Source organism: Takifugu rubripes, chromosome 10 (assembly GCF_901000725.2).
Source record: "Takifugu rubripes chromosome 10, fTakRub1.2, whole genome shotgun sequence".
NCBI classification, from domain to species: domain Eukaryota; kingdom Metazoa; phylum Chordata; class Actinopteri; order Tetraodontiformes; family Tetraodontidae; genus Takifugu; species Takifugu rubripes.
The window spans coordinates 9,666,033-9,693,456 of NC_042294.1; the positions used below are offsets into that span (position 1 = coordinate 9,666,033).

Here is a 27,424-nt window from a genome sequence, read left to right on the forward strand (position 1 = left end):
CAGTACATTTCCAGTAAACAGTAAATGGAGCAACTGTTGCAGATCAGGCGTCACGGCCGCAACATTTGGTAGAAGAATGTTGTTAATAACGCACATGATGTCATGTTCCGCTTGCTTTGTATCATCGGGGGGAAAAAATATGATGTTTTTTGGGCTCGTCACCCTGCTGAAAATTCCCGTCAGGTGTAGTCCCGCCCTCCTGTATGTCATGATGCACCGTTTACCATAATGAGCCGCCCTGTCTGCACCTTTATAAAGGCACAGCAACATTTCCTGGTCAACAGAAGCAGCTTCGTCCTCAGATCTCCAGGATATATAACAATGGGAAGATACAACTGTTTCTTTTTTCCATTGCAACTTCCAAAAATCCATGAAGATATTTCTGTTTTTACCGCAGACGAACCCTCCAGCCCCAGCGTGGACCTGGACAGCAGTCCCATCCCAGCCTCTGCAGTCATATCTGGAGCTCCCACCGTCACCACCATCCCTCCCAGCCCCACGTCTCCATCCTCCCTCATTCGACGCCAGCTGTCGCACGACCACGGTATTTGCATCGAATCTTGGAATGCACGGCTCAGTGTGCTTTATAACAGCTCCAAATAATATGCGACCCTCTCTTAATAGACTCTATCCGTCTCACAATTATTGAGTCAGATTCTGGTACCAAAACAGAGAGGTCCAAGTCGTACGATGAAGGCCTGGATAACTACCGGGAGGAGGGCAGAGGGTAAGTTCAAAAAGCAAAAATTAACAGCTTTTCTTGTTTTGAAGGATCTTTATCAGAGCGACTTTTGCCGATTCACCTTTCTCCTCTATTTAGGAGGTCTTTAATACCAGGGCTGAAGAGTCTCCGGAAGGTGAGGCCACGTTTACACAACGGTCACGCTCAGCTCAGCTCAGTCAGGGTACATTTTAACGACCGTTCCGATGCTCGTCATCTTGGCTTCAGCCCCGTCACCACATTTATCCTCTGTCACAAAGCCTTTGCTGTGTTGTTTCACCTGTGCCTCATTATCAGCTCATTTGACACCCACGAGATAAAACCCGCAGATCCATTATGTAAAGCGGGGACGGCCGTAAATGTTCATTCAAATGGTGTACGACTACCTGGTGTTAACGGCCTTGTCCTTCAGGTCGACAGGTCCTCAGAGGACTCGGGCTCCAGGGGCGACTCGTCCTCCGACGTCTTCTGCGACGCCACGAAAGAGGGGCCGTTGCAGTTTAAGCAGCTGAGCGCAGACAAGAACAAGGTGAGGAAGGGCGACAACAGGCGGCACAGAACCCGCCCAGAAGGTCCCATGAGGTGCACAGGTGACTTCAACTCCCTGTGTTTCGCCTTTGTCTTCTCACGGATGACGTCTGCAGCGGGTCGGCGGGGGAATGCGCCCCTGGAAACAGATGTACGCCGTGCTGCGAGGTCACTACCTCTGCCTGTACAAAGACAGGAGGGAGGGGCACGCGCACGCCAACTGCCAGACGGTGGAGGAGCCGCTGCCCATCAGCATCAGGTCCTGTCTGATCGACATCTCGTACAGCGACACCAAACGCAAGAACGTGCTGCGGCTGACCACGTCAGACTGCGAGTACCTGTTCCAGGCTGAGGACCGCGAGGACATGCTGGCCTGGATCAGGGTCATCCAGGAGAACGGCAACCTGGACGAGGAGGTGATTATTAGCCCGCCGCCGTTTAACACTAGAAGTCCCAGAGAGCGGCCATTTGGCCTTTTTACCTAGAAAACCCACAAGACGGCCAATTGGCCCCAAGTCCCCCCTGTGGACACTCATTTTGTTATGGAAATGTGGCTGTTAGTGGCACACGGCTGGAGCCACTTGAACCTGTGTGGGGGAGGGGACATACCTTACAGCTCAGGAGGTTCTTTTGAGAGCAAGCTTTAGTTGTGAGATGGATAAATACCTCAGTTAACATAGCCATAAAGACTTAAACTGGACTATGAGCTGTATGCAGTGGAAAGGATCAACAGGAAGGAAGGGATCAACACACTGACATTTATTGTTAAAAAAACAAAACATATTTACAAAGAATGAAAAAGCAACTTTTTCCCAGTTTTGGTGTGGAGGGTTGTTGCAGAAGTAATTGTTATTTTTGTGCTAAAAATAGTAAAAAAGAAAAAGAAACCCAAGCATATTTACAAAGAATGAAAAACCATGCATTATGAGTGAAATACATTTGAGCAGTCACTCACAATCCTGGCACTGCCATTGCTCCTTTCGGCATTTCCCACATGTATATCGGTAGCAGTCAACACAGCGCACAGTTGCATGATTGTCCCTACATTTAATTTTAGCCTGACACTTGGCTCTTTTTCCTAGTTGTGATGTGGAGGGTTGTTGCCGAAATAATTGTTCCTTTTGGGCCTTTTTCTTACCCACGTGGGTTTGAGCCAACTCTCTTGCAAGCTCCAGCAGGAAATCCACCCGTCTCTCCTGCCTCCCGGTGCATAACTGATAGAGCACGTGTGCATTCAGTGCTGCCATATCTATCATGTTATAGAACACTGCTACTGGCCAGCGCCGTGTTCCTGCGCGGACAGTGTACTCTCGCACCATCTGGTCCATGACATCGACGCCGCACTTTGTTGTGTTGTAGAGTGTGATGGTGTTTGGCTTCTTTTTGGTGGTATCCTGTGTCTGAATCATGCTGTGCATGCTGCTGAGAACAGCTGCTGAAGCGATAGTCCATGTGCACTGAGGTATTTATCCATCAAACAATTGTCTGGTTGCAGTCGATGAGTCGTTATGGTCACACGGGACATTCACAGGTCCACAATTTAGAATAGAATGTGTTTTTGTCTGTGTAGATTCTCAATCATCCAGGTCATTGTATCATTGTAGTTTTCTCTGTCAACTGGACTGGGTTTCTTCTCTTGAAGACATTTCGCCTTCTATCCAGAAGGCTTCTTCAGTTCTGAGTGAATGTGTTTTTATTCCTCATTCTCTGTAAGGTGTGACCCCCTCACCCCACACACTGCCACTAACAGCCTCATTACCATAACAAAATGAGTGATTAGTGTATTCGGGAAAAGTGGTCAGGCCAAATGGCCTCTGTGTGGGTCTTCTACGTAGACAGAAAAATGCTGGGACTTCTAGTGTTAAGCCAGAAATTTAAGCCCACCTCCGTCTCCTGTGGACCCGACCGAGCACATCATCCAGCAGCCTTGCACGTGTCAGCTGCTCCAGGAGGTGTGAGGCGTTAACCATCATCTTTCCTCTTCTTTTCCTTTCTGCTTTCTTTAGAATGCGGCCTTCACCAGCCATGACCTCATCAGCAGGAAGATCAGAGAGTACAAAACCTTGACCAGGTTAGCTGAGGACGCGCCCCGACGGGAAGGATGCGCGAGGCTTTGTTTTAATTGTCCCATTTGTGGTGTCATCCAGCCCGACAAGCAGCAAGACGGAACCGTCGCCCAAATCTTCCCGTCAGTCGCTGAGCATCAAACACACACTGCTGGGGGGCAAAGGAGAGCCCAAAGCCACAAGTCCACACTCCAAACCTGAGCAGGACAGGAAGAACTTGCACAAAGGTAGGAGAATGGACTGCTCCTAATCGCCAGGGGAATGGTGATGTTGCTAATATCCGCTAATGTGCCACCTTCTAGATGACACCAGCCCCCCCAAAGACAAAGGAACGTGGAGGAAAGGCATCCCGGGACTGATGAGGAAGCCGTTCGAGAAGAAGCCGTCGCCTGGAGTCACGTTCGGAGTGAGGCTGGACGACTGTCCTCCGGCACAGAACAACAAGGTCTGAAGTCAACCTTCCTCATTTCTGTTAAATCATTGAATGGGATTTTGGAGATTATCTATTTATTTTTTTTAAATTTGATTTCAGTTTGTGCCTCTGATCGTGGAAGTCTGCTGTAACCTGGTGGAGGAGCGGGGGCTGGAGTACACGGGCATCTACAGAGTCCCTGGAAACAACGCTGCCATCTCCAACATGCAGGAGGAGCTCAACAACAAGGGCATGAACGATATCGACCCCCGCGATGACGTGAGTCCCGTATTGATCCTGCTGCCTCATTTCAACTCTCCTTGGCGCCTCCGGTGGCTGTCAGAGCTGCAGCAACTTGATATTTACACTTTATTTACACTTTTCTCTGGCATCCTTACAGAAATGGAGAGACCTCAATGTCATCAGCAGCTTACTGAAGTCTTTCTTCAGGAAACTTCCAGAGCCGTTGTTCACCAACGGTCGGTGCCTTTTTTTTGTTTCACTCTACACGCCATCTAGTGGTTCGGACTGAGATCTACAGCCTGTGATTACAGAAGCACTTTCCCTCATATTTAACTGTTTTCCTGCAGATAAGTATGCAGATTTTATAGAAGCCAACAGAACCGAGGACCCAGTGGAGAGACTCAAAGTGCTGAAGAGGCTGGTGAGTGGCTTCCAAAACATAAACATAAACACAAAACACACCCAGCTGTTGTGTAGCAACCAAAGATGCCGGGGGATGACCTCACCAGCTAACAAGCTGCGTGGTAAACTTTCACATCTGCGGCACAAAGTAAAAATGGTGTTGAGTGGAGAACGCAGCCCACATGCTGTCTTTGCTGTTTTTGAGGAAACGTGTTTTGGTTTAGTTGTGTGTTGGCTGATGGACTTATCCAAACATCCTTTCAGCTCCACGAGCTGCCAGCGCATCATTACGAGACTCTCAAGTTCCTCTCAGCTCATCTGAAAACTGTGGCTGAAAACTCGGAGAAGAACAAGGTCTGGAACTTACAACCTCCGCAGGAGTCACTGGAAGGCTTTAAGCTCTTTTAAAAAATATAGATGCAAAGACCTTTTTTTCCCTCTCAGATGGAGCCGAGAAACCTGGCGATCGTGTTCGGTCCCACGCTGGTGCGCACCACAGACGACAACATGACCCACATGGTGACACACATGCCGGACCAGTACAGGATAGTGGAGACGCTGATCCAGAATGTAAGCAGCAGGTCTTCAGTTGCTGCCGAGTCAGCATCCTGACGACCACAGCCACTGAATTTTGTCTTTTTTCCCCCCTCCAGTACGACTGGTTTTTCACAGAAGAGGGAAACGGAGAACCTGTGGTGGGTCCGGCTCCGGATCATTCGCTTGAGTTTACTGACTAAAACCGTCTCTGACTGTTTGTGTCGACCCTCTGGTCCCACCAGACCGTGTCCCGGGAAGAGAGCGCCGTGGAGTCCCAGCCCGTCCCCAACATCGATCACCTGTTGACCAACATCGGCCGTACGGGGACGTCGCAGGGTGAAGTATCAGGTAACGCCGGGTGCTGCAGCGCTTTGAGCTCCCTTTGCTGTGATTGGTTGGCCAACTCCCGACTAGTGTTGCTGCTTTTCCTTTCGTTTTTGGTGGCTCTTGGCAGCAGATTTTTAAAAAATCTAGTAAATCTACAACGGCATAGCAGAGCTCGTCTAGTGTGCATGAGGTTCTCTAAGGGGAAAATATAAAATTCATAAAGTGAGCAAACATCATCTAATAGAACGACCTTGAAGGAGTTAAATGTGTAAATCTGATTATTGTTAGACTGCGATTAAATCCCAGTTTAGCTTTAATTTCCTGTTTAAATGCCGATGTGGGTTTCAGGGAACAATTTTATTGCATCCCTGGGCTTAGAAATGATGCAATAAATTGTAGCTGCTTCTACATTTGCTTTAAGAGTCCCCCCCCCCTCCTCAGGATTAACAGACGTAAATGTCCTTTTCTTTCTTTTACAACCCTTTTCTGTTTTTACCTGCGCTGCCCCCCCCCCCCCCCCCCTCCTGTAATCTGCCTGCTGTTGCACTAATACGTTCTTTCCACGACAGTAGATGTTTTTTTACAGCGACGGGCGACCTCTGATTCCTCTGTCTCTAGTGAGGCTCTGTCGGGTGTCCTAAAGGCTTTCCCAGCATTCACACATACTGATCTTGACACAGGCCAAGTGGGAGGAGTCTATCGGACCGTGCTGGCACTGATGGACTCTATAGTGTCTGTGATGGACAGCTGGAACTGTAGGAAGAAGGAGGATTGTTGCCCGCAGTGTAGCTGCCTAGTCTGCAGGAACCCACAGTTGTTTTAAAGCCAAAGAGAAGCGCGTGAAAAGCAAACGAAAGAACGCGCGTGGGGGAAAATGGGAGGCGGAGCGGCTGCACGGTACTGTACGACGCCCGCTTGGAGGTTTGTCAGAGCATACCTGTCAGAGGCTGGCGCTGCTTATTGAAAGGCTCTCCGCTGTCTCTCCTCACTGTCTCACAAGCTTCCTCTGCAGGAGAGACGGCATGGTATGGTTTCTATGTCACCAGTCAGTGTGCACCTGCGTATTGTGCCATCACCTGTGCCGTAGGGGGTGTATAGGGGGGCTCGGCTATGCCACACACACAAATTTTAGCCCGGAACACCGGAGGGTAGTTGTGATTACAGAGCAGGTGAGGACCGACTCCAGGTTTTCCTTGCCGACGCTCTTTTTCTCACGCAGTGTCGTCTCGTTCCATATAGCTAGCCCCTCTGTGACCCCCGTCACTTCTCTCTTTTGATTTTTTTTTTGTTATTTTTCCTCTCCATACTTGCGTCTTCATCGTTCCACTGTTGCACCTCATGTCGCTTCGTCGTGTCACATCCAAAACATGTCATGTTTTATTCCAGAGTGAGGTTGGGCCTGATTAACGTTTCTAAAAATTCAGTAAAAAAAATTAAGCACCTCAATTGACCACATCTCCATCCCTGGCTGTTCTTTTCTGGTCCGACCACATCGACTCACCATCTGTTGCATGGTCCACTCTCCTGTTCCTGTCTTGTTGCCGTGGTTGCACTCCGAACGGGTCGCACGGACGCGTTGTTCAGCTGTGGAGGTTGGAGAAAGAACGTCGGAGCTGAGTGTAAAGTAGAGCTCGTCTGTCTGTGAAGCATGGCCTGTTGTCTGCTCGCTGTTCCTCACCCTTCACTTCATGGTCCTCCTCTCCTGGTTCTCTTCTCACCTCATTGTCCCACCGTGTGGTAAAGCTACCCTCTAATGTCCTCCTCTCTTTTCCCCACAGATTCACCCACTAGCGACTCTGCTAAATCAAAGGCGAGTGTTTGATTGTGTCGTCCCTTTTGCCACCTGTCAGCTCTGTTGATGCTTATTTTTGGAACCTCTGGTCTCGTCTGCAGGGTTCCTGGGGTTCGGCGAAGGATCCGTGCACGCGAGACCTCCTGGTCTCCTCCATATTTGCGGCAGCCAGCCGCAAGAGAAGGAAGTCGAAGGAGAAACCGCAGCCCAGCAGCTCGGATGACGATCTGGACTCTGTGTTCCTCAAGAAGGAGATCCCAGGTCAGAAGGCCAACACCCACCACCTCCTCCAGACAGAAGCTCAGAGTCGGCTCGGTCCCAAAACGGCACTGCCGGCACGAGCTGAAGAGAGGAAGGAGAATGGAAAAACCGTGGAACTCGCTCCTAAAGCTAAGAGAGAACATCGAAAGTCCATTTTCCTGAAGGGCACGACACCGCCCAGACACCCTTCGCCTTGCCCCTCCCCAAATATCTACCAGTTGGTCCCTCAGGGGAAGTCCTCCTCCTCAGATCCACCGTCTCAGTTTGACGAGAACACGTCCGATCTGGGGACCATGAGCTCTGGAGCGTCGGTGCCGCGCTCAAGACCCAAAAAGTGGAGCGCAGGAATGTCCGCTGACCTCCCTGCTGGAGCGGCCCCGGGCTCAGGGGGATCTGCCGGGGCAGAAGTGAGCTCCATCACCTCCGACTACTCCACCACCTCCTCCATCACATTCCTGACGGGGGCGGAGTCCGGCGCGCTCAGCCCAGAGCTGCACGGCGGGGAGGAGGCGGACGACGAACGCAGCGAGCTCATTAGCGAGGGACGGCCCATGGAGACGGACAGCGAAAGCGACTTCCCGGTTTTCGCCCCCGACGGCGGAAACAGCCATTCCACCCCTCGTTTGGGGCAGAGCCTGGAGAAGAGCGAACTACAAGGAGAAGCGCAGGGGGGCACTGCCGGGAAGCTGGAAGCCCGGCGCCTTTTCCCGACGCAGAGGATGATCGAGTGCGACACCCTCTCCAGACGGTGGTCCCTGAGACAGAAAACAGACAGCGAATCCTCGGTGGAGGGTCTGACCGGGGGCGGAGAGGGCAACGAGGCCAAGGAGTCCTCCACGCGGCTGTCCCGGGTCCTGGGGGTTATCAAGAAGGGGCGGCCCACGAGCAGCGTGAGCTCGTCCCCGCGCAGCGAGCCCGAGCGTCACGAAGCAGCCTGGCACCTTAGGATCAGCGAGCGGCTCAAATTCAGGCTACGCACGTCCGCCGATGACATGTTCACCCAGAAGAATCGGACTCCGGACGCTCGCGGGAAGAAGAAAAACATCCGGCGGAGGCACACGATGGGGGGCCAGCGGGACTTTGCGGAGTTGGCGATCATCAACGACTGGCGGGAGCAGGGCGGCGTGGACCAGACAGCCGATCTGTCGGCGCTGGACCGCCTCAAGCCCCGGTGTTCCTCCCAGGACTTCTCCATCCGGGACTGGATCTCCAGGGACCGCTGCAGGGACTCGGTCTCCAGCGTAGAGGTGGCGCCCAGAGCCGTTCCCGAGGACGACCATCAAGAGAACCAGGACGCCACAGCGGAGGGACCACGGAGTCCTGCGCCCCCCAACACGCAGCCGCTCCCGGGGGAACACGTCAATGGCGGCGGACTGCAGAGTAAAAACAAAGGCAACCTCGGGGTCGACCCTCATCCGCACAAACTGTCCGGGGCACAAGTGGTCCGCTCCAGGTTTTACCAGTATCTGTGAAACGTCTCCTCCTGCACGTCTGGCGAACGAATGAAAGCATAAAACGTACGAATGGTTACTGCACAATATTTTTTCTACAAATATAATAAATGTATCTACTGTAAATACTGTGTATAGACCCCCTTTTTCTTCCAAAATAAGACCGATGAGACGTTCGTGTGTGAAAGGAAGCGGAACAGACGGAGGAGTGAGCGGTCGGTGATGAAAGCAGGAGGAACCTGAGCGCGTCCGCTCTTCCTCTATCGGTATGAAGAATGTATCGCTCTTTCCTTGGACTTTAAAAACACGTGTGAGTTTGTGTCGCCTGTACTTGAAGTCTGCGGATGTATGGGATGGCTGCTTTCTGCGCTGGGTGCTGTGGGAATGTTTGTTTTCATGGTACTGTACATCGACAACAGCCAGATATTAGCTTGACTGACTGGAGGATCAATAAAGTTTTATCCAAAAAAAGGACTGAAAACTAATGAAATGCTGATGCGATGTTTGCGACGATTGGTACAGTAGGTTTTATTTCCCAGATTTCTCCTGTTTTATTCCAAAAAGTGAGTTTATATGTTTTTATCTGAAGAACTGAAAAGTGCCTCTGTATTTTTTTTGTTTTTCTACAGTTGTCAAAGGAGAAATTTTATAACCGTTTTTAGGAGATGACCTCATATCCATTCCAGGAGTTGCGTTTTTGTGGGGGGGGGGGGTTCCGTTTCAAGTCCAATATTGGAACAGTTTCACAGAATTCGTTGTTTATGTTCGTCACTTTTACTCCCACTTTCTTTTCCTCCCTCTGTGATTTTTCAAGTGCAGTCAAATGGTCACGGCTCCTTTAACTGGGAGAAAATACACAACAAAGTTCTCTGAACCTGCACAAGACGATGTTTCCTGGACAGTGAACGTCTGACCTGTGTAAAAACACGGGTGAAAAGCCCTCAAACACTGGAAATAAAGCATCTTTATTAGAACCTCCTGCCTTTGTCTTTCCCTCATTGTTTTTTTCCCGCACAATTCACTCTAGTATTTAAGATTAAAATGTCTAAATACATCATTTTGATGAAGTCAGGGTCTTGTTTAATGTCATGTCTCCATGGAACAGGCCACGATTCATTTGACTCATAGATTTGTAAGTGCTGTGTATTAATATAAAGAAATACAATATTAGACAATGAGTACGTTAACTTGCTCAACATCAGACGGTCAACAAAGTGAAATTAATTAGCGAATATCTAACATTAACTGAGCAGAGACACAAAAAAATAAAAATGACCTAATCATAAGATTTTTTAAAAACTGATAAATCTTTACTGTCCTTTGCAAAGCCATGCTTCCAAGATGTGGGCGGGGCCTGCACGTAGGCTCCTCCCTATTATTATATCCTGTTTTGTCGCCATCTAGCGTTCATATTATGAAACTGACAGTATAATGGCTCGGACTGCGCCACATCTGGCGATTAAAGAATAAAGATTATGCTTCAAAAATAAACACTGATCACAGCGATTTGAGTCCCACAGTGTAGAAATTTAACGCAATTTTTTTTTTTTTTTACATGAATGATTTGTTGCGCAACAACTCTCAAACTGAGCACCTTTGGCTATGGCGCCATCCAGTGGTCAAATATCGACACTGACTTTTTTCAATTAAGCACAAAACCAATGATTTTTAGGTGATGTTCTAACCCGTGTTCTACGACACGCAAAATAAAGTTATCGTCGACGGTTTAAGATGTAAGAGAAACACTTAAAACAGAACAGAATGGCCTTAAAGGTAAAAACACGACTACAAATGTGGTGGAACAATGATGAATGCGTGAGTTTTCTCGATGAAATGACCTGACAGCGCCCGCATTGTCACGACCTGGGAATGTGCGCGTGATGGCAATTCGGATAACGAGCCTTCTCGTGCCGCGGTTGTGACGTAACCGCCCGTGGCAGTCAGTCTGAGGAGCGCGAGACGGAGGACCAGCAGCTGCGGCAGGTGAGCGCGCGACGTACCGGGGCCTGGCGTCTTAACACCTGAGGTAAGAGAAATGGATTATGGGAAAATGAACCAAAGAGGCAAACTTTTATGGCACTTTTACGGCGATTATAAAGAAGGAAGAACTGATTTTATTTGGAAACAGGTGTATCTCAGGGTCACCTGCATGTACTAAATTCCACTACAAACAAACAAACAGACGCATCGGCCAGACAGCACAAACAATCGCAATTTAATCAACGTCGCGGGAAAAGAGTAAAAACTAGAAACGAATGTAGTTAGGCAACACTGAGTGGTTACGTATATTGTGTTACAAAAGCAGAACAACAGGTGTGGCAACACGTGAAGGGACACAAAACAGGCGAGGTTCTCAGCTGCGCATAACAGCGGCAGCAACAGGAGCGCGTTCCCGTCTGGGGACAGTGGTGAGAGCTGCGTGTTCATGGTTACCATCCAGGATAAACATGTAGGCTAATTCAGGAGGAGCAGCCGGGCAACCACTGACTGGCAACAGACATCCCATGAAGGGGATCATTGTGAGACATTCTTTTAGGGATGCTCGGGATGATCGCACCAGTTTTCATACGGAAGTGTAACGTTGTCGTCACATACAGACGCTACGGCCTTTTGCTAACGCTAACGTGCTGCCGCCGCTGTCCTGCAGGCATTTGACTTTCGAAGGGATCTTTTGTCGTCTCCACTGGTTCCTCCTCCCGAAGGAGCAATGGCCGCCCTCTACCTTCTCCTGGTTCTCCCCCTGGTGTCGGCTCAGACCTACCACTGGGGTCCCTGTCCAACCCCGAAGATCCAGCCCGGCTTCAACCTCGAGAAGGTAGATTCCGATGAAGCCTGAGCGGGTCTTCGTGATACTGACGATGCCGTCTCGTGAACAGTACCTGGGCAGGTGGTACGAGATCGCCAAGCTCCCCACCTCGTTTGCGCGAGGAAAGTGCATCGAGGCTAACTACTCCTTAAGGAAGGACGGAACCATCCGAGTGCTGAACTCTCAGTTCTAGTGAGTAAAAAATGATCTCTTCTATTGTCACGTCACTAAACTGTCACAGAACAGCAAAGATAATTCGTGGCTAGCTAACGTCGTACTGAAGATAACGATGGAAGATAGGATTCATCGTGGCAGGAGTAAAGCTGGGCGTGTGGGCCTTTGTGAATCTGCCATCCGACACTTTTGTGTAGCCAAAGGTGTCGTCGGGAACGTACAGCGACCGGAATAACGACTTTTGGCCGTTCTTATAAAGCTGCGCTGTCTCTCTCAGTAAAGACAAGATCAGATACGCCGAAGGGACGGCGGTGGTTCCGGACGCCAGAGAATCTGCCAAGCTCGGTGTCAGCTTCTCCTACTGTAAGTAGGACGTCTCCTTCTATGTGTTCTGTGCATCTACTGCTCCTATATTGGGTCTTCCCCCCCCCCCCAGTTACCCCCTACAGCCCCTACTGGGTTCTGACCACCGACTACACCAACGTGGCCGTCGTCTACTCCTGCACCGACATCATCCGCCTCTTCCACGTGGAGTTCGCCTGGATCCTCGGGCGGTCGCGGTTCCTGCCGGCGGATACCGTGTATTACGCCAAAGAGCTGCTGACAGGAGAGGGAATCGACCTGTACAGGATGAAGGCCACGGACCAGACGGGCTGCAAGGATGACTAGGGCCTCACGGAGAAGACGGCAGAGGCCATCTTTTAATAGTTCCTCACATATAAACCCCCTTTTGTTGCGAAGAGGTGTGCGTATATTGAAGCTGTATTCGTATTTATCGGGTTAATAAAGTTTTGACTTTGAAATAGTGGTCAGTATTTTGTGTCCATAGCCTGAAGGTGCGCCCCCTAGTGGCGATGCCATGTAGCGCACATGTGGTTCAACAAAGCGTGCACGGGTTAAGTTTAGTCACCACTCCTGCAAACTCAGCCTAAAGGAGGTGTGTGTGTGTGGGGGGGTGGGGGGGTGCTGGGGTCCGTCCTCCTCCGAGTCCCTCAGACTTCAGTCGACCAACAGAACAGAAGCGACGCTGTGCGGAAACGTTCGCAGGTGAACCGTCGGCGGGTTTTTATTGTTATTTATTCGCTCACGAACTGATTATTTTCTTCGCTTGCTGATGTGCGGTGGTGTTTTTTGCCCCTCAGGAAGATGAAGCTGTTGCTGGTGCTCGGTGCCGTCCTCTGTCTCTGCGCCTGCCGTCTGAGCGGTGAGTGACTCTTCTCCCGACGTCAGTCAAAACTTCAGGATTTGACACGATGAAGCTGAATAAAACCATGATTCTGAGGTGGCTGTGCTGCGTCTGTTGACTGCACGAGCACAAAGATGACACTGTGTGAGTGTGTGTGTGTGTGTGTGTGTGTGTGTGTGTGTGTGAATATTTAAGGAAGGAGCAGGTATTCTGCACTCCTCTGAGAAAACGCTCAGCTCCCCACATGTGAATCCCGCCTTTGTACTGTAGAAATCTGGGAATGCTCTGGAATGTGAATTTCTCTCTCTCTCTCTCCTCACAGAGGCCAGAGTCATTCCAGAAGGAGGTACTGCTCACATTTACCACCAAACACTCATATCTGACCAGCTCACAACCCAGCATATTACATGTTAATAGCATGTTTAATGAATGGGTTTGTTCCTTTTTCTTATTGTAATAGTAACAAAAGCAGAAACAGTCTGTCTCTACTTGTCTTGTAGTACCTTATGATGAGCCTCCAGCAGTTCCCTACTGGCCCTACTCCACCTCGGACTTCTGGAACTACATTGAATACTTCAGGTCCATCGGCGCCTACAACCACATCAATGAGCTGGCCCGAGCCTTCTACGCCCACCAGCACCTCGGAGACACGCTGGGATACGAGACCAACGAGGGGCACGAACACTGAGCCTCGGGGAACATGAAGAAGAACGCTGGAATAGAAGGAAGACGCGGAGATCAAGGAGGGAGCATTTGTTATTATGACTAAAAAATATATTACATTACAAAAATTAGAATGAATGTAGAACAGCTTATAGTGCAGAAAAGTAGCATGCCAGCTTAAATGTTGTAACCCTTTTTAATATCTTTGGTCACATAAATAAGTTTTAAAAAAGGTCAAATGTGTAATGATTTAAGGTCTCATTTAAGTTATCAAGAGTTGATTTTCAATTAAAATAACAAAACATGTCTGACGTCAACCAAAAGGTAGACATTAAAATGATCGTAGTAACACAATTTCACGTTCGAAAGTGTAAAGTCACGTTTTTAAAAGCGGACCAAATGTCTCCAGCTTGTCGGAGTAGCCGAGCCCATTTCAGTGTTGCACGCTGGCACTCTAAATATATCCGGCGTGAAAAGAAACTGACAGGGCTGAGAACAACAATAGAAACATCCTCTGTTAAAGTCAAGCGATTCAAAGTTAATAATGAAACCAGCGGTGGATGAGATGTTCCCCGAAGGCGCCGGACCGTATGTGGATCTGGATGAGGTGGGTTCGGAGCGAAATACTAACTTTAATCATTCAGAACAAACGCTAATGCTAGCTAAATAAGTTCCGTCCAGGGTCAACTTGGTCAAGTTGCTAAATCAACGTTCAACCTCTGTCGGGTTTAAGATGATGTATTTTTAAGAACCATTCGTAACTACAGCTCTCTTCTTTAATCACGCATCCTGCCAGATGAATAACCTCTTTGTGGTATTTCGCTAAATCTTAAAATGCGAACATGATTTTAAGGTGGGTGTATTTATTCGAAGCTAAATTTGAGTTGCCCTTCAACCTCCTATTGCTGTTTAATCGAATTGTTTTGAAACGCCAGTGAAGGGTAATCCCACTAAAGTGTCTGCACCACCGTGTGTCGCAGGCAGGGGGCAGCAGCGGGCTGCTGATGGACCTGGCAGCCAATGAAAAAGCGGTCCACTCTGACTTCTTCAACGGTAAACAGCCTGATCCACTCTACACCCTCCAACAACTGCAGCCAGTTCATGTTACAGTCAAACTATAATCATATACACCGATGCAAAGTAACAATATCGCCTCATCGGCCTTTATCATTCAAAATGAAACCATTCACAATAGATTCTATGCACCTTTGGACTTAACTGTGTATTAAATCAATCAGTTTATTCAGATAACCAGTGAGATTTAATGACAGATAAGTGGGGCTAAAACTCTTGGCTGTACCAACACCCAAAGTGTGAATGAAATCACCCTTAACAGCCGAGATGTGTGGAGAAATAATGCACACGTTCTCTCTCCCTTACAAACAAGCTAATCTGTTTTCTGTCTGGCAGCATCAACCGTGGGCAAAAACAGTTTTTTGCAGTGGCACATGACCTAGAAAGAAAAGAGCTGATTGTTAAAAGGGGGGGGGGAGAAGAGTGGAGAGGAGGATGGTAAAGTAGGTTTATAGCTGCTGTCAGACTGAAACCCAGCGGGGAACCTCGCCAGTTAGCTGCTTTAAAACACACACACACGCCCACACACACACACACGCACAGGCCCTCTTGGCTGGCGTACAGCACCTCATACCTTTGGCTGCTCCCCGAGAGCCCTTCACGTTAATGAACATACCGCTCTACTTTAAGGTCACTGTTATTCTCACATACAGCACAACTGACCCGAATGGGTTTCGCTGTCGCCATGTTCCCGTGTACGACGCTAATGGGACTCCGTGACAACCTGCCGTCGCTTGTACTGAAATCCAGACCGGTGCGATCGGCTCTTTGATTCCTTTGACCTCTAATATGTCTTAGATGGTTCCTTCACCCTTCGGTTGTTTGGTGTTGCGGTGTTATGGGTAACCAGGGGAGATAAACTGTCTCCTGTCTCCAGATTATTACTAATTGTTTTTGATTGGACCATTCATCCACAGTGGGAGTTTGTGGGAGCCAAAACAAGTGCAAATGTGCTTAAATGATGATTTAAAAGTGCGAAAACAGTTTTCGATGGTGGTTAACTCTTTCAGTGGGGTCTCTGGATGTTTTTTATGGTAGAATATGCAAATAAAGTACTCTGAAATCCACATTATAACCCTTCTGCCTTGGTTTTTTGCTCTCTACCTGCAGATTTCGAGGATTTGTTCGATGACGACGACCTGCAGTGACGACAGTCTGTTTATAAGAGAAATGAAAATTGTGTTTTAATGTTATATTGTACTGAAATAAAGGTTTGTTTTTACAAAGAAAATGACCGTCAGGATGAACCAGGTGTCTGCAGATTCTGAGAATCCCTCACATTCCAGCTGTGGAGAAAATTAGGACTGAGGTTTTGCCGCTGTCGTGTTCGAATCTGCTCCTGTCCCGGATTGCAGGTTTGCGAGCTCCGCGAAACACCTGTTGGCAAATGTTAATTACATACGAGATACAGCACTAACACGAGCCCAGTGAGGACGCGATGGGACCTGACCACAGCTGAAAAATGTGGAAATGGTAAAAAAATAATAATTACAGAGCAAATGAAGCATTTTATTCAGGCGGCAGCTGTAAAAAGGAGGAGGAGGCATCAGGGAAAATGAGCACTTTCAGGCTCTTTGGTGACACAGAGTCAAAAAAGTACTTTTAACACCCTTAAAGCTGAAGTGCAACGTTTTCCAACTGTCACTTGTTTGTGTCAGTTTAATTTCTTCGCACCCCGACAGCGAACAGCTAGCATCGCCCCTCCAACGCTGGCCCAGGTGATCCGTTGCAAACTGAACCGTAAAGTCCCGGGAAAGCAAAACGCATCAAGACGAACAGAAGAATATTCAGCACTTGGATTCACTTGTGGCCCAAACGATGAAACATTTATACTAAAAACGCCAATTAAGTCCTCCCCTGCGGAGGAATTTCATAAGACCGCTGTGTCATAAAGGAAAATCACAGGTCAGATGTGCTGATGCGGCATCTCCCACTCACACACACACACACACACACACACACACACACTTGAGCATGTGCGTCCTGCAACATGCCCAAGCACAGTTAAAGTGAGGAGGAAACTGTAGATTAACAAATTCTTCATGTGCAGAGCAGCTGTTTGAGCGTGTGGTGGGTGGGGGTGTCTGAGGGTGGGTGGTTTAGCCCTGTGAAAGTTGCCTATGTGGCACCTCTTCATTGTTTCCTGATGTTTTCTTGGTTGCTGTTTGAATCCGCTACTGCAGAGGCTCATGTCAAGTTAATGTATTTGTAAATGGACCCGGTTTTTAATCTCCACAGGAAGATCAAGCGGAAAGAACTTTTTAATAAACGTCCCCGTGCTGCTCCGTCTTCAGAAAACGCTGCTTTTGTGTGTCGGTGGAGTAAAAAGACGAAGGAGGAGAAAAGCGTCGACAGTTTCAATTAGCGAGTTCGTCGACAGTTTTACGTGACCGACGAGCAGAGTTTGAAATGTTTATTTTGACGGTGGCGATTGGACGCTTGTTGGCGCGGCACTTTAGGGCGGGGCAAGGGATCAAAGGGATCAAAGGAACGGTGGGGCGAAAAGAGGCAAAGGCAAATAAGTCTAAAACCCAAAACTAAAGAAAGTCCCAGTTGCGTTTGTCTGGGGGGGGGGCACGAGGTAAACTGATGATTACTGGTAGGACACCCCCATCCAACCAGCCCCGCTGACTCCAGCCCTTAATTACAGCTCTTCTGATTGGCTCAGACTCTGGGGACTCGACCACTCAGGTGTCTTGTTAGGGGCCGACCCCCCCCCCCCCCTCAGACAGGCCCTGTTTGTGTTTCTGCAGGGCTGTTAATGAACGCCTGTCGCACGTTTAAAACCCACACCCGATCCCCCCGGCAGGAACAGTCAGTCAGAACGGCAGCAGGGACTGGGCTCTCATCTGGATCTGCAGACGGAGAACAGGTAAGAGGAGGGCCTGCATCCGCACTCCAGGGGCTTCCCGGGGTTCCAGGTTCAGGAACACCTGGTCGTGTCGGAGGGTCGGCGTCGGCTCGGCCGGGGTCCTTGCAGGGACGTGTTCGAAGCCTCCGGATCAGAGTAACGTGACTTTCTGACGTTTTTTTTTTCCGGAACAGAAAAGGAGCTGAAACCATGGCTGCGAGGAGGAGGACGAGTTTCGCCGGTGTGGTCGTGACGGCGGTAGTGGTAATGATGCTATTGCCTGGTGAGTCCTGTAATGAGCGTCTCAGCCTTGAAATTATGAAACATTCACTGGTTAATCCCCAGTTAAACATCGCGCCCAGCAGCTGTTTAAACGTCCGAGCTGGAATATAAATGCAGTAGAAGTAAAAAAGAAAAATACCTGCCCCAAAAAACAGCCTAAACTCCTGCAGCATCACCAACAATACGCGGGAGTGTTTGTGCGTGCGCCTCAGGTTGATGTAAAGGGATTTAACGATATTTCGAAGTCTATATTATTTCTCCGGTAATTCCAAAATGAACCGATCGCGGAGAGAAAAGAATCAGCATCCAAACCCTCAAAAATCTCCGAGTCCACCTCCGAACTTGAGTTACGAGGTTTCTTAATGTGGAATTAGAATTCCAGTACGAAGTTTCTGTCCCTTGTAATGCCTGGGCCTCGTTGCCGTGACAACACACGGTTGTACATTCCGTTTTCTTTCGAAATATTTAAGAAATCTTAAAAACAAATAAATAAATCACTGCTACGGTGACCAGGAGAACAACTACAGTCAAACGTCTCTAAGCATTGCGTGATGGGTAAAATCGTTAAAAAAAGTGGGCGTGGCCTAACGTCCTTCGATCATTTCTGCTTCTGTAAGAAATGAGTACCTGTCAGCATCTCCCCCTCCTCCTGTACAGCGGGATGTTTCCAGATGTGCCCGCCAGCTTCTTTTAGAGGCTCATAAAAACAGCAGAGCGGATACAGAGACGGTATCATTTAGCCCACCCTCCTCCTCCTCCTCCTCCTCCTCATCACTCCATCACCTCAGGTTACCTTCATTTCTGTCTGATTTATCTGCTCGTTCGTGCCTGTGACCACACGTCACATCAGTCTCCTGTCCTGATAAGCTTTGATGGCTTAATAAGGACGGCGCAGTGTTGTTTTTCCTTCTCCTGGTCACACTTCTGCCGACCCTTAAGAATCCCCTCTGGATTCCTCCCTTTTAAACCCGTCATCTGTTTCTCCTCTTCTCATCTCCTCCTGTAAGGCTTTAACACCCTTTCCCCGCAGAGATGAAAGGCGGCGGGAGTCGGGGTCACGCAGCGCCCAAATATGTGTACGTATTAGTGTTCACGGCGCTCTGAGGGCGCAGCGTGAGGCTTGGCGTTATGGGCTGGCCAATAAAATCTACAAAGCACTTCAAACGGGTAACCAGCCCCAGTTTGACTAAATGAGCCATACGTTCCTATAAGGAAGCTTCAAGGTCATGGTTTCAAACATTGTACTGATGCGTTCTGATATGGTAAATTAAAGATTACATGAATGTCTTTAATGACGGGCAGGTGATGCTAAACAACTAGCAACGTGGCCAATATCAACGGAAAACAAAACGGGGTTTTCCAGGAATGTCAAGGTCTTTATTGTTGTAGCCCGATGATAGACGCCCATATTTAGGCATCCTTTTGCAAGAATGCACCAGGAGCTACCGGGAACAGGCTAAAATGTGTTTGAAAAGGTCAAAAATCAGGCGGCTGATTATGAATGTGGCATTTTTCCTTTTTTACATTCTCAGCATTCTTGTCCGCTGGACCAATTAGCCAGAAGAAAAAAAGAGACGGTAAGTGTGATTTCCATCCAAGCACCGCAATAGTGTAGCAATTAGCAAAACTACAGCCTATCTTGCAAGCAGGGAATGAGTTTTTTCCTTTATCAATGGGAAAAGGTCGTTGTGACATCACCAAGTTCACCTTCATTAGTAGTGACATTTCTGTTTTTGGCCTGAAGCTGGTGAAAGCATCCGTGAGAGGTCAGCGGTGGCAGAGTCCCACAGAAGGCTGATCCGGAACCGCAGGAATGTCAGCTGGTACAAGCAGCACTCTGACTTCTGGGCATGGTACAAGTACTTTACCGACAATGGCAACCAGGAGGCGGTAAGTAGGAACAAGGAACAAACCTCAAACTAGCTGTGCAGTAGAAACCCAGGAGGTGGAGCTATGGAACTAAGATCCCGCCCACAGTAATTTATCTGGTTAAACCAACTTAACTTCCAGGTTGAAGAGATGGACCGCATCTACCTGGCCTACCTCCAGAACAAGAACCGCGTCGAAGCACGTCGCTCCTACAAGGCGTACTTGCGCCACCTGGGGGACATCTACAAGTCTTGTGCCGATTCAGAAGACCCCAATTGTGTTGCTTCCCAAACCAACAGGCCCAAAAACAAGCCAGAGCCCCCTAAGCCTGCGCCAGTAAAAACCTGTGACCCCACTAAAGATGCCTACTGTCTGTATGCTGCTTTGGTCCAAGGCAAGAGCCCATACTTGCCCTTAGTTCTCCCAGCTGCCGCAACTGCCCCTGCTCCAGCACCAGTAAAAAAGGCCCCTGCCCCTCAATCTGGGTACTACTACTATTCTCCATCCTTGGTGCCTTTCCTGTCAAAGGTATGGTTTAACCCTAACCTGTAACCTTATCCTTGACTTGTACGCAACTAACTCCGAAAAGTGACCAAGAACTGTGTTTTATGTTCTCCAGGAGCAGAAGGCTGAGCTGCTGCGCATCTGTGCTTCTGATGACGTGGAGTGCCTGCAGTATCATCTGAGAGCTGCTTATGGGTATAAATCATCTGCCGGATCACTGCCTTCCTACGCCCACCTCGGATGTGACCCAAAGAAAGACCCTGACTGTAAACCCCAATTGGTCCAGAAAGCCCCCTCTGGTTTGTACCTGCAGTATCCCAACTGTGATCCAATCCGGGACCCAATGTGTGCCTACGCTGCCTCCCCCGTGGTATGCTTTATCAAAAATCACTTTTGCCGCTATTTAACAGAATTAGTTTTAATGCAAATGTGCGTTATTCATGATTTTGTCTTTCTTATGTGTTCCTTCAGGCACAGCGTGCCCCCAACCCCCCTGCCCAAGCTGGCCCCGGATCCTGCAACCCTCTTTTTGAGGATGGCTGTAATCCCCTCACTGCTACCAAATTTGCCACTCCCCCAGAAGCTTACAAAAACAAGGAAAGTGATGAGGCTGCCGCCCTTCGCGTTGCCCCTCCAGCAGGGGAGCAGCACAATGACCCCTATGCCATGTTTAGAGATGCTTTTGCTAATGCAAACAGGATAGCTGATCCCTACGCTATGTACCGCCAGACTAGCGTTCCAGATTCTCCAACTAATGACCCGTACGCTATGTACCGCCAGGCTAGTGCACAAGATTCTCCAGCTAATGACCCCTATGCCATGTACCGTCAGGCTAGTACTCCAGATTCTGCTTCAGCTAATGACCCCTACGCCATGTATCGCCAGGTTATTTCCGCAGCTTCTCCTAATGTCAATGATCCCTATGCCATGTACCGTCAGGCTAGTGTTCCAGATTCTTCTTCAACTAATGACCCCTATTCCATGTACCGCCAGGCTAGTGCCCCGGCCTCTCCCCCAGCAAATGACCCATATGCCATCTTGCGTCGATTCATGGCTCATGCTCAGGTGAATGACCCTTATGCTCCACGTATGGAGGGAACTCCAGAGTCGAACCCCAATGATCCTTTCTCTGCAATCCGCGAAGCAGCAGGTGCCTTGCATCGCCAGCGTCCTTCCACCCCGTGGCAGCAAAACCCCTTCTCCAGTTATGAAGAACCCGCACAGGAGGCGCGCCATCCTCTGGGTCCTCCAGGTAAAACCAAGGAAGGCTATGACTGCTTCATTGGTTATGATCGCGAGTGCTTCCCTGTGAAGCCCACTGAGCCACGTTCTGGAGCTCATCGCCGCATTCCCTACCCTGCTGAAGCCTATGAGCCACACCTGAATGCTGATGGCACCCGCAATGGAGTCCGGGAGCCTAACAACCCCCACTGCGACCCCGAGTATGACCCAGATTGCCGCCTGCGCCGCTATGAGCCTGAACAGGCCAAAGCCAACCTTAAGCCTGAGCATCACACTGAAGAGGACCATCGCCAGGGAGCAGCTGAAAGGCCAGAACAACAAGAGCAGGACCAGTATGAGGCGGAACCCTACCAGAGTGGCCAGGAAGAACCTCACATGTCCTACCAGCCACAGGGTATGCCAACCCTTCAGGACATCCTAAGGCGTTACGGTGACCAATTCCCCGAGCAAGAGGAGCACAGATCTTATGCAGATGACTATCGCAAGAAATAAAACACAAATCCATGGAGATGGACAATAATACAGTCACATGCGTTTCTCTATCTTCCCCTGGTTGCCTTGAGCAGCACACTGTCCATCCTTTCTGGACCAGATGTGGGACATAAGTCTATGGACCCAATAAGCAAATATATGCACAAACATCTGCACACTACTTGAGGCTGCAGCAGCCGCGCGTGTCCCAGCCGTGTTTTCACCTTTTGCTTTTGCCTTGTTGCTTTGGCTTACCGCTCTCCCCCGAAGCCACTCAAATGTTTGCCGACTCTCAGCTTTGCTTCCACACGTCTCAAGATTTGTTTAAAGATTTGTTGCTTTTTGTCAGTGATGGATTATGCCATGTTATTTTTTATGTGCTAATAAAACGCTCTCAAAGGCCGCTTTTGAATTTCATTGACTTATAGGAATCGATAAGGAAAACGTGCTAAAATCAAAGGCAAGAAAAGGTTTGGGATTGTGCCTAGTTGTTGAGTCTTGCCAACCCTCTTGTACATGCTATCGTTACTATAAAAGTGTGCAAACATACATAATTCCAAAGATTCATCCATCTCCCCTAGACACACATTTGCCTCAGGAGGGTAGACAGGACCATTAATGGAACTGTGTTGCACAAAAAACAAGTTTAACTGAAGAAGTGTTTTTTTGACCCTCTCCTTTAACCTCTCCTGACCCCTTTGCTGTGCTGGTTCTCTTTGCCAAAAACACACAGCGCGAGTGATGGTCAGGGTGAGTGGAGGCTGAACATTATCGATCGACAGGAGAAACCCTTCAGATGTCCTGAGGGGAGCTCGCAATTCAGACGGTTAGAGGAAAACCTCAACCGACAGTTTAAGCACCTCAACTGTAAATCGGTCTGTTCATGCGATTACAGAAAAAGAAGTTAAATTCACGTCTGCATTAATTAAATCCATCAGACTTGGTACCAAAATGCCAGAGTTTTCAGATAACAGAAATTAAAAATGTCAAATCTGACAAATGATGACCTTATAAATGAAAAGACTTTGAAACAAACGGATTTCTTGGAACGTTAATTGCATATTCTGTAAACCATGACGACTTTTATCATTTCTTGTCAGTAAATAACCAAACAGTCTTAAAAGTGAATGAGTGCTACCTGAAAGTCGCCTCAGTAACGCGGAATGAATGTGGGAATTTAACGAGTGGGGGCACAAACTAACGCCCCAGCATTGTGTTTTTAGGAATGAAAGTGCCTCGGAATGATTAAAGTAAATTAGGTCACTGTGCGTTCTTCAGCTTTGCTTCCCATCAGTGTCTCTTTAATCTGATATTCGTTCTGTAACGGCCTTTATCGCATCAGCTTGCTGATAACATCATAAAAGGCATAAATATCTGAAGTCACCGCCGGCAAATAAAAGCTCCCAACGGCCGATGCTGAAGTGCAACTTCCACTTTATGGTAATGTACTGAATGTTGGCCAACTTTTAGTATCACAGTTTTAGTTACAAAATATTGATTATTAGTATCTAACCTGAAGCAACATACTTTCCAAGTTATCTTTAATTGTACATATAATATCGACAGTACAATTACACTGTAAAAATACAGAATCTCTCTCTCTCTCTCTCGCTCTCCCATAATCTGACACTAAACCGCAATTTATAATTAAAGAAAGTAAACATATCAAGTCAAATCTCTGGAATTCTACTAACAATCTGAGGCTTAAGGAGCTGAAAATACAGATTTTAATGTGTTGATTCAACAGTGCGCCTCCCTTTTAATGGTTTAATTCCATTTGATGTAAACCAACATGTTCTAGTTCATCAAGTCAATAAGCCACAATTTCAGGGGGAATTGGTTAGACAAACATGCTCATTACACTCGTTCTAAATGTTAAAATGTTTTAGCCAAATTAATTCAGCAAGAGACTCGCAGCATGTGAGGAAAACCCACCAACAGGCGGGAAAAAAATCAACAATAAGCTTATATAGCCCCATATTTTGCATCACACATCTAAGTGCCGTTAATCTCAGCTGTCAGTTTTACCCCCAGGCACCACACACACACACACACACTCACATACACACACACACACAGCTGTTTTCTGCTGATAAATGATTCACATGTAGACCTATGTATATTTGTAAAGAATGCACATAAATGAATTCAAAGGCAGAAACAGGGTTTATCAAAAATCCCCTAATAAAAGTCAGTTTTAAGACATTCTTATGGATACTAAACACAACAATGAGCCTGACTCTGCAGTTAAACATCACTGCTCTCCCTCATGACTGAAACATGCTGTACTGAACTAGATAAAAGGCCCAAACTGGAACCAAAACACCAACCATGCAGCGTTGCCTCAAAACAAAAGCTGGATCTTATCCATGTTAAGTGCCAGCAATTTAGGTTAAAAGGTGGTTGCGTAAAAATGGAGTGAAAAGTAACAATTATGCTAGTTTAAGAACAAGTGCTTGCAGAGGTTTCAGTCACCTTGTGCTCAGACCTGTAAAACAGGTAGATGGTGACACGGTACCATATTTGTGCTGCCAAATAAAAGAACGGGCTGTGCGGCTTGATTTACAGATATACCGCAGCGCAGGCCAAAACTAACCTATGAGTGAACTTTTACTCCCACCTCTCTGGAATGTTGATCCATTTGTATATTTCCGGACTCGTTTTGCAACACTGTCGGTGCTATGTTTGTGGGGATGAGAGGCAGCCGCGGATGTTATCCCTACAGAGAGAGGTTGAAGGAAGCCTGTGTCAGCATTTTTCTCAGGCAGATTTACAGACTCCAGACCTGCACGATTAGACAGCAGAGGAGTCCACATATGAAGGGATACAAGTTACCTCCATGATTCACTAGTCACCTTTTTTGAGCCAGATATCTTTGTTCTTGGTCGATGACACTGAAGATTTGTACAGTCCAACTGGCCTTCCTGTTTATTTTTGTCATTAGTATCAGTAGTATCTCACAGGGTGAAAAACACTGCAATTCCATGAAACTATGAAACTTAAGATGTGTAAAAAGTTATATTTTACCGAGTTTCATTTCCTGGAGTTAATTATTACAAAAAATTGGCCGCATTGGAAACCTCAAATGGATTAATTATCAACCAAACAATTGGAAAGCCATCTAAAACCTCTCCAGGAAACTGAGATTAGCGAATGCTATATGAAGCACAAATTCATAACACAAACGACCTGACCGCAGTTTTTTCGTCACTGCAGACAAATGTAGGAATCCATCTGGGGAAGCGGTGGCAAACAGACGGCCACGTTCTCGGAGAAAAGTTCTTTTGCTAGACAAAACGGCTCTCGGGACTTTCAGGATTCAAAGATTTAAAGTCAGGATAAGGAAGGTAACAACAGACAACTGAACAGATTACCAAGATAATTCCCCGCAAAAGGTCACGGATGACATTTCCAGCCCCGATATCTCTGTCTCCACCTCCTATTCAAAATAAGGAACACTGAGAACACATGAACTGAAGTTCTCCTCAGCATATTTTTGAGAAAACAGATGAGAAAACAAGTGAGCCCCTGCGGAGGTGGACGCCAGATTGAGACACGCCAGCAGGCTTTACTGTACCAAATCGCCTCTTCCAGCACGACTACTCCGATCACTCCTCACACTGGGATCAGCTGGCGACACCCAACAAGGGGGGGGGGGGGGGGGGGAGGACCTTTCACCATCTTAAAAAAATAAAGTAGCTACATTACTCTGCTGAAGCAACGCTCTGGATTGATGTTGTTTGAAATGTGGCACGTACGGGATCTAAACTGAAGAGATATTAAGGGTCATCAAGAGTACCATTAATATTACTTAAGTGTTCCAGGTTCCCTTATCCAGTAAACAGCAAATATCCTATCGGTAAAGAATGTGAACAAGGCTCATGAGGCTGCATTTGCAGAGCGACAAGCTCTTTGTGGCTCTGGATGACGCATATAGCTGTCCAGATCTTGCTGTGGAGGCAATGACATATTCCAGAGTTGGATCGTTGAAGAGGTTCCATGTACGGGTGACGAAGACTGGAGAGCGAAGGCCGAATAAAAAGTTCTGCACAAACCAGACAAGTAATGCCACTTGTGAAACCCCAGAAAAAAAACTCTTAATCCAGTCCCCTTCCATGTTTCTGGAGGGCCCACGGAGGGAAGCATGGCACGGTTGCCATGCTTACGCTGGGTTCGTGGCAACCTTGGCGTGATCGATGCCCCTTGTCTTCCACTGTCGTCTTGGCAATGCTGTGGTGTTTATCTTGCCACCCTTTTAGGGAGCACCTAATACATCATCCAGCCACTCTAAATGTGCTCGTCCCTCGCTAAGAGCACGTCTGTTTAAAAGGAAAAAAACAGTTAATATTTAAACACTGTCTGGCATGTGTTCGCCTTCCCTGGTTTTTAATCCAGTTTGGAGGCAATTGTTTTCTAAGGTTCAAAGAAGTGGTGATTGGCAATTCAACACCTTTTGCAAGGTCTGGTAGACAAGCCCTCGCTACTGAATATTTAGCTGGACTGGGAGCCTATTAGTCTATCTCTAAACATAAAAACAACAATGAAACACAAATAATTCAGTTTTACCTTGAAGAACCACATTCCGGAACTGCCCACGAAGGAAACAAAAATGAATCAAAACTTCAAGATTTAGATTCATTTCACATTAGAGCATTCCGACCTTGATTTTACATATCTTGTTGGCAGGAAGCCAGTCACTGCCAGTCAGCAGCTGTGACAGGGAGACCGGTCAGGGAGACTGGTCAGAGTTGATGAGGGCATTTGATCCAGAGTGCTCCTGTCCTCACACTGGGCTGACGGTTCTCCTTCCAACAATATAATCGCCTCTAACTCACAACCAAGACAACACAGGAGTGTTTGAGAGACAACTAGGTGACCGGAACCCCATTAACATCGCTGGAGAGACATTAAAATGTGTCTCATGGGGAAAGTGGAGTACTTTCGACAAATCCAGATGCATGAAGCTTGTGGCACCACAACAGTTGCTGAATGTGCTTCAGTAAAGGTCTGAATACTAAAATCAATGGAATATTTTATTTTCTCGTTCGAAAATATTTTAAAAAGATTTTGAATTACTGTTCTAACCTCATCATTCGAGGGAATTTAGAGGACACCGATGATGATTAGAACTTGATAAATGTAGGAAAAAGTAAAAACCTTCTGAATTTAGTGAATCTACAAAAGAGCAAAGACAGGCAGAGACAAAAGATTGCTGCAAAGACTAATACCCCACTTTCCATGGCCACTTTCGCAGGTCACAATCAGCCCCTCACAGGAGTTGCAATGAAACATCTTTGTTTCATTGTTTCAAACATGAAACAATTGCAAAGTCAACTCAAGCATAGGTTACATGAGGTAATGAGAGAGAGGGGAAAAAGGAAAGCCTTCCATGATTCACTGCCCTTTCTACTGTTGCATGCAGGGGGGACATGCATTAGCTAGGTGTTAGGGTGTTTGGCATTTTGAGAGACTCACAAAGGAGGGAATGCGAACACTGTTGGGTCTAATGAGGCATCCAGTGGATGAACCTTTGAGCCCAGATGCTGCCAACCATGGTATCTT

At 47.7% G+C, this 27,424-nt stretch overlaps 5 protein-coding genes across 11 annotated transcripts in view; all 5 read left to right on the forward strand.

Annotated features, from left to right (window-relative positions):
- LOC101077489 (rho GTPase-activating protein 21) overlaps positions 1-9,719 on the forward strand; it is a 39,807-nt gene extending 30,088 nt beyond the window's left edge. For 4 of the 5 annotated variants that reach the window (XM_029842641.1, XM_029842642.1, XM_029842638.1 and 1 more), the window contains 17 exons: positions 398-544; positions 625-727; positions 821-857; positions 1,134-1,250; positions 1,366-1,665; positions 3,256-3,320; positions 3,397-3,542; positions 3,618-3,760; positions 3,848-4,006; positions 4,128-4,206; positions 4,318-4,391; positions 4,637-4,726; positions 4,817-4,942; positions 5,026-5,067; positions 5,152-5,257; positions 7,015-7,046; positions 7,130-9,719. In XM_029842641.1, the coding sequence (XP_029698501.1) occupies positions 398-544; positions 625-727; positions 821-857; positions 1,134-1,250; positions 1,366-1,665; positions 3,256-3,320; positions 3,397-3,542; positions 3,618-3,760; positions 3,848-4,006; positions 4,128-4,206; positions 4,318-4,391; positions 4,637-4,726; positions 4,817-4,942; positions 5,026-5,067; positions 5,152-5,257; positions 7,015-7,046; positions 7,130-8,761 (3,398 nt within the window). In that variant the 3' untranslated portion in view covers positions 8,762-9,719. The remainder of the gene's footprint in view (positions 1-397; positions 545-624; positions 728-820; positions 858-1,133; positions 1,251-1,365; positions 1,666-3,255; positions 3,321-3,396; positions 3,543-3,617; positions 3,761-3,847; positions 4,007-4,127; positions 4,207-4,317; positions 4,392-4,636; positions 4,727-4,816; positions 4,943-5,025; positions 5,068-5,151; positions 5,258-7,014; positions 7,047-7,129) is intronic. The other variant, XM_029842640.1, reaches the window with a different exon arrangement.
- Positions 9,720-10,617: 898 nt separating this feature from the next.
- On the forward strand, positions 10,618-12,523 carry apodb (apolipoprotein Db). Of its 3 annotated transcripts, none has more exons than XM_003968129.3 (5): positions 10,618-10,766; positions 11,388-11,555; positions 11,617-11,738; positions 11,998-12,083; positions 12,157-12,523. In XM_003968129.3, the coding sequence occupies exons 2-5, from the start codon at positions 11,448-11,450 to the stop codon at positions 12,387-12,389; spliced, it is 549 nt and encodes a 182-aa protein (XP_003968178.2). In that variant the 5' UTR covers positions 10,618-10,766; positions 11,388-11,447; the 3' UTR covers positions 12,390-12,523. The 3 variants fall into 3 exon arrangements, with proteins under 3 accessions (XP_003968178.2, XP_011606391.2, XP_029698789.1); XM_011608089.2 differs by having other exon boundaries at positions 10,677-10,723; XM_029842929.1 differs by lacking the exon at positions 10,618-10,766 and adding an exon at positions 10,814-11,259.
- A 146-nt stretch (positions 12,524-12,669) lies between these two features.
- On the forward strand, positions 12,670-13,804 carry otos (otospiralin). The gene is made up of 4 exons (XM_011608088.2): positions 12,670-12,767; positions 12,863-12,924; positions 13,229-13,252; positions 13,407-13,804. The coding sequence occupies exons 2-4, from the start codon at positions 12,867-12,869 to the stop codon at positions 13,592-13,594; spliced, it is 270 nt and encodes an 89-aa protein (XP_011606390.1). The 5' UTR covers positions 12,670-12,767; positions 12,863-12,866; the 3' UTR covers positions 13,595-13,804.
- Positions 13,805-13,991: 187 nt separating this feature from the next.
- cops9 (COP9 signalosome subunit 9) lies at positions 13,992-15,874 on the forward strand. Its single transcript, XM_003968128.3, has 3 exons — positions 13,992-14,176; positions 14,550-14,622; positions 15,754-15,874. The coding sequence occupies exons 1-3, from the start codon at positions 14,114-14,116 to the stop codon at positions 15,789-15,791; spliced, it is 174 nt and encodes a 57-aa protein (XP_003968177.1). The 5' UTR covers positions 13,992-14,113; the 3' UTR covers positions 15,792-15,874.
- A 1,214-nt stretch (positions 15,875-17,088) lies between these two features.
- On the forward strand, positions 17,089-22,265 carry and1 (actinodin1). Its single transcript, XM_029842928.1, has 7 exons — positions 17,089-17,515; positions 17,689-17,777; positions 19,309-19,353; positions 19,521-19,666; positions 19,787-20,173; positions 20,265-20,519; positions 20,621-22,265. The coding sequence occupies exons 2-7, from the start codon at positions 17,705-17,707 to the stop codon at positions 21,881-21,883; spliced, it is 2,169 nt and encodes a 722-aa protein (XP_029698788.1). The 5' UTR covers positions 17,089-17,515; positions 17,689-17,704; the 3' UTR covers positions 21,884-22,265.
- Positions 22,266-27,424: the final 5,159 nt, after the last annotated feature.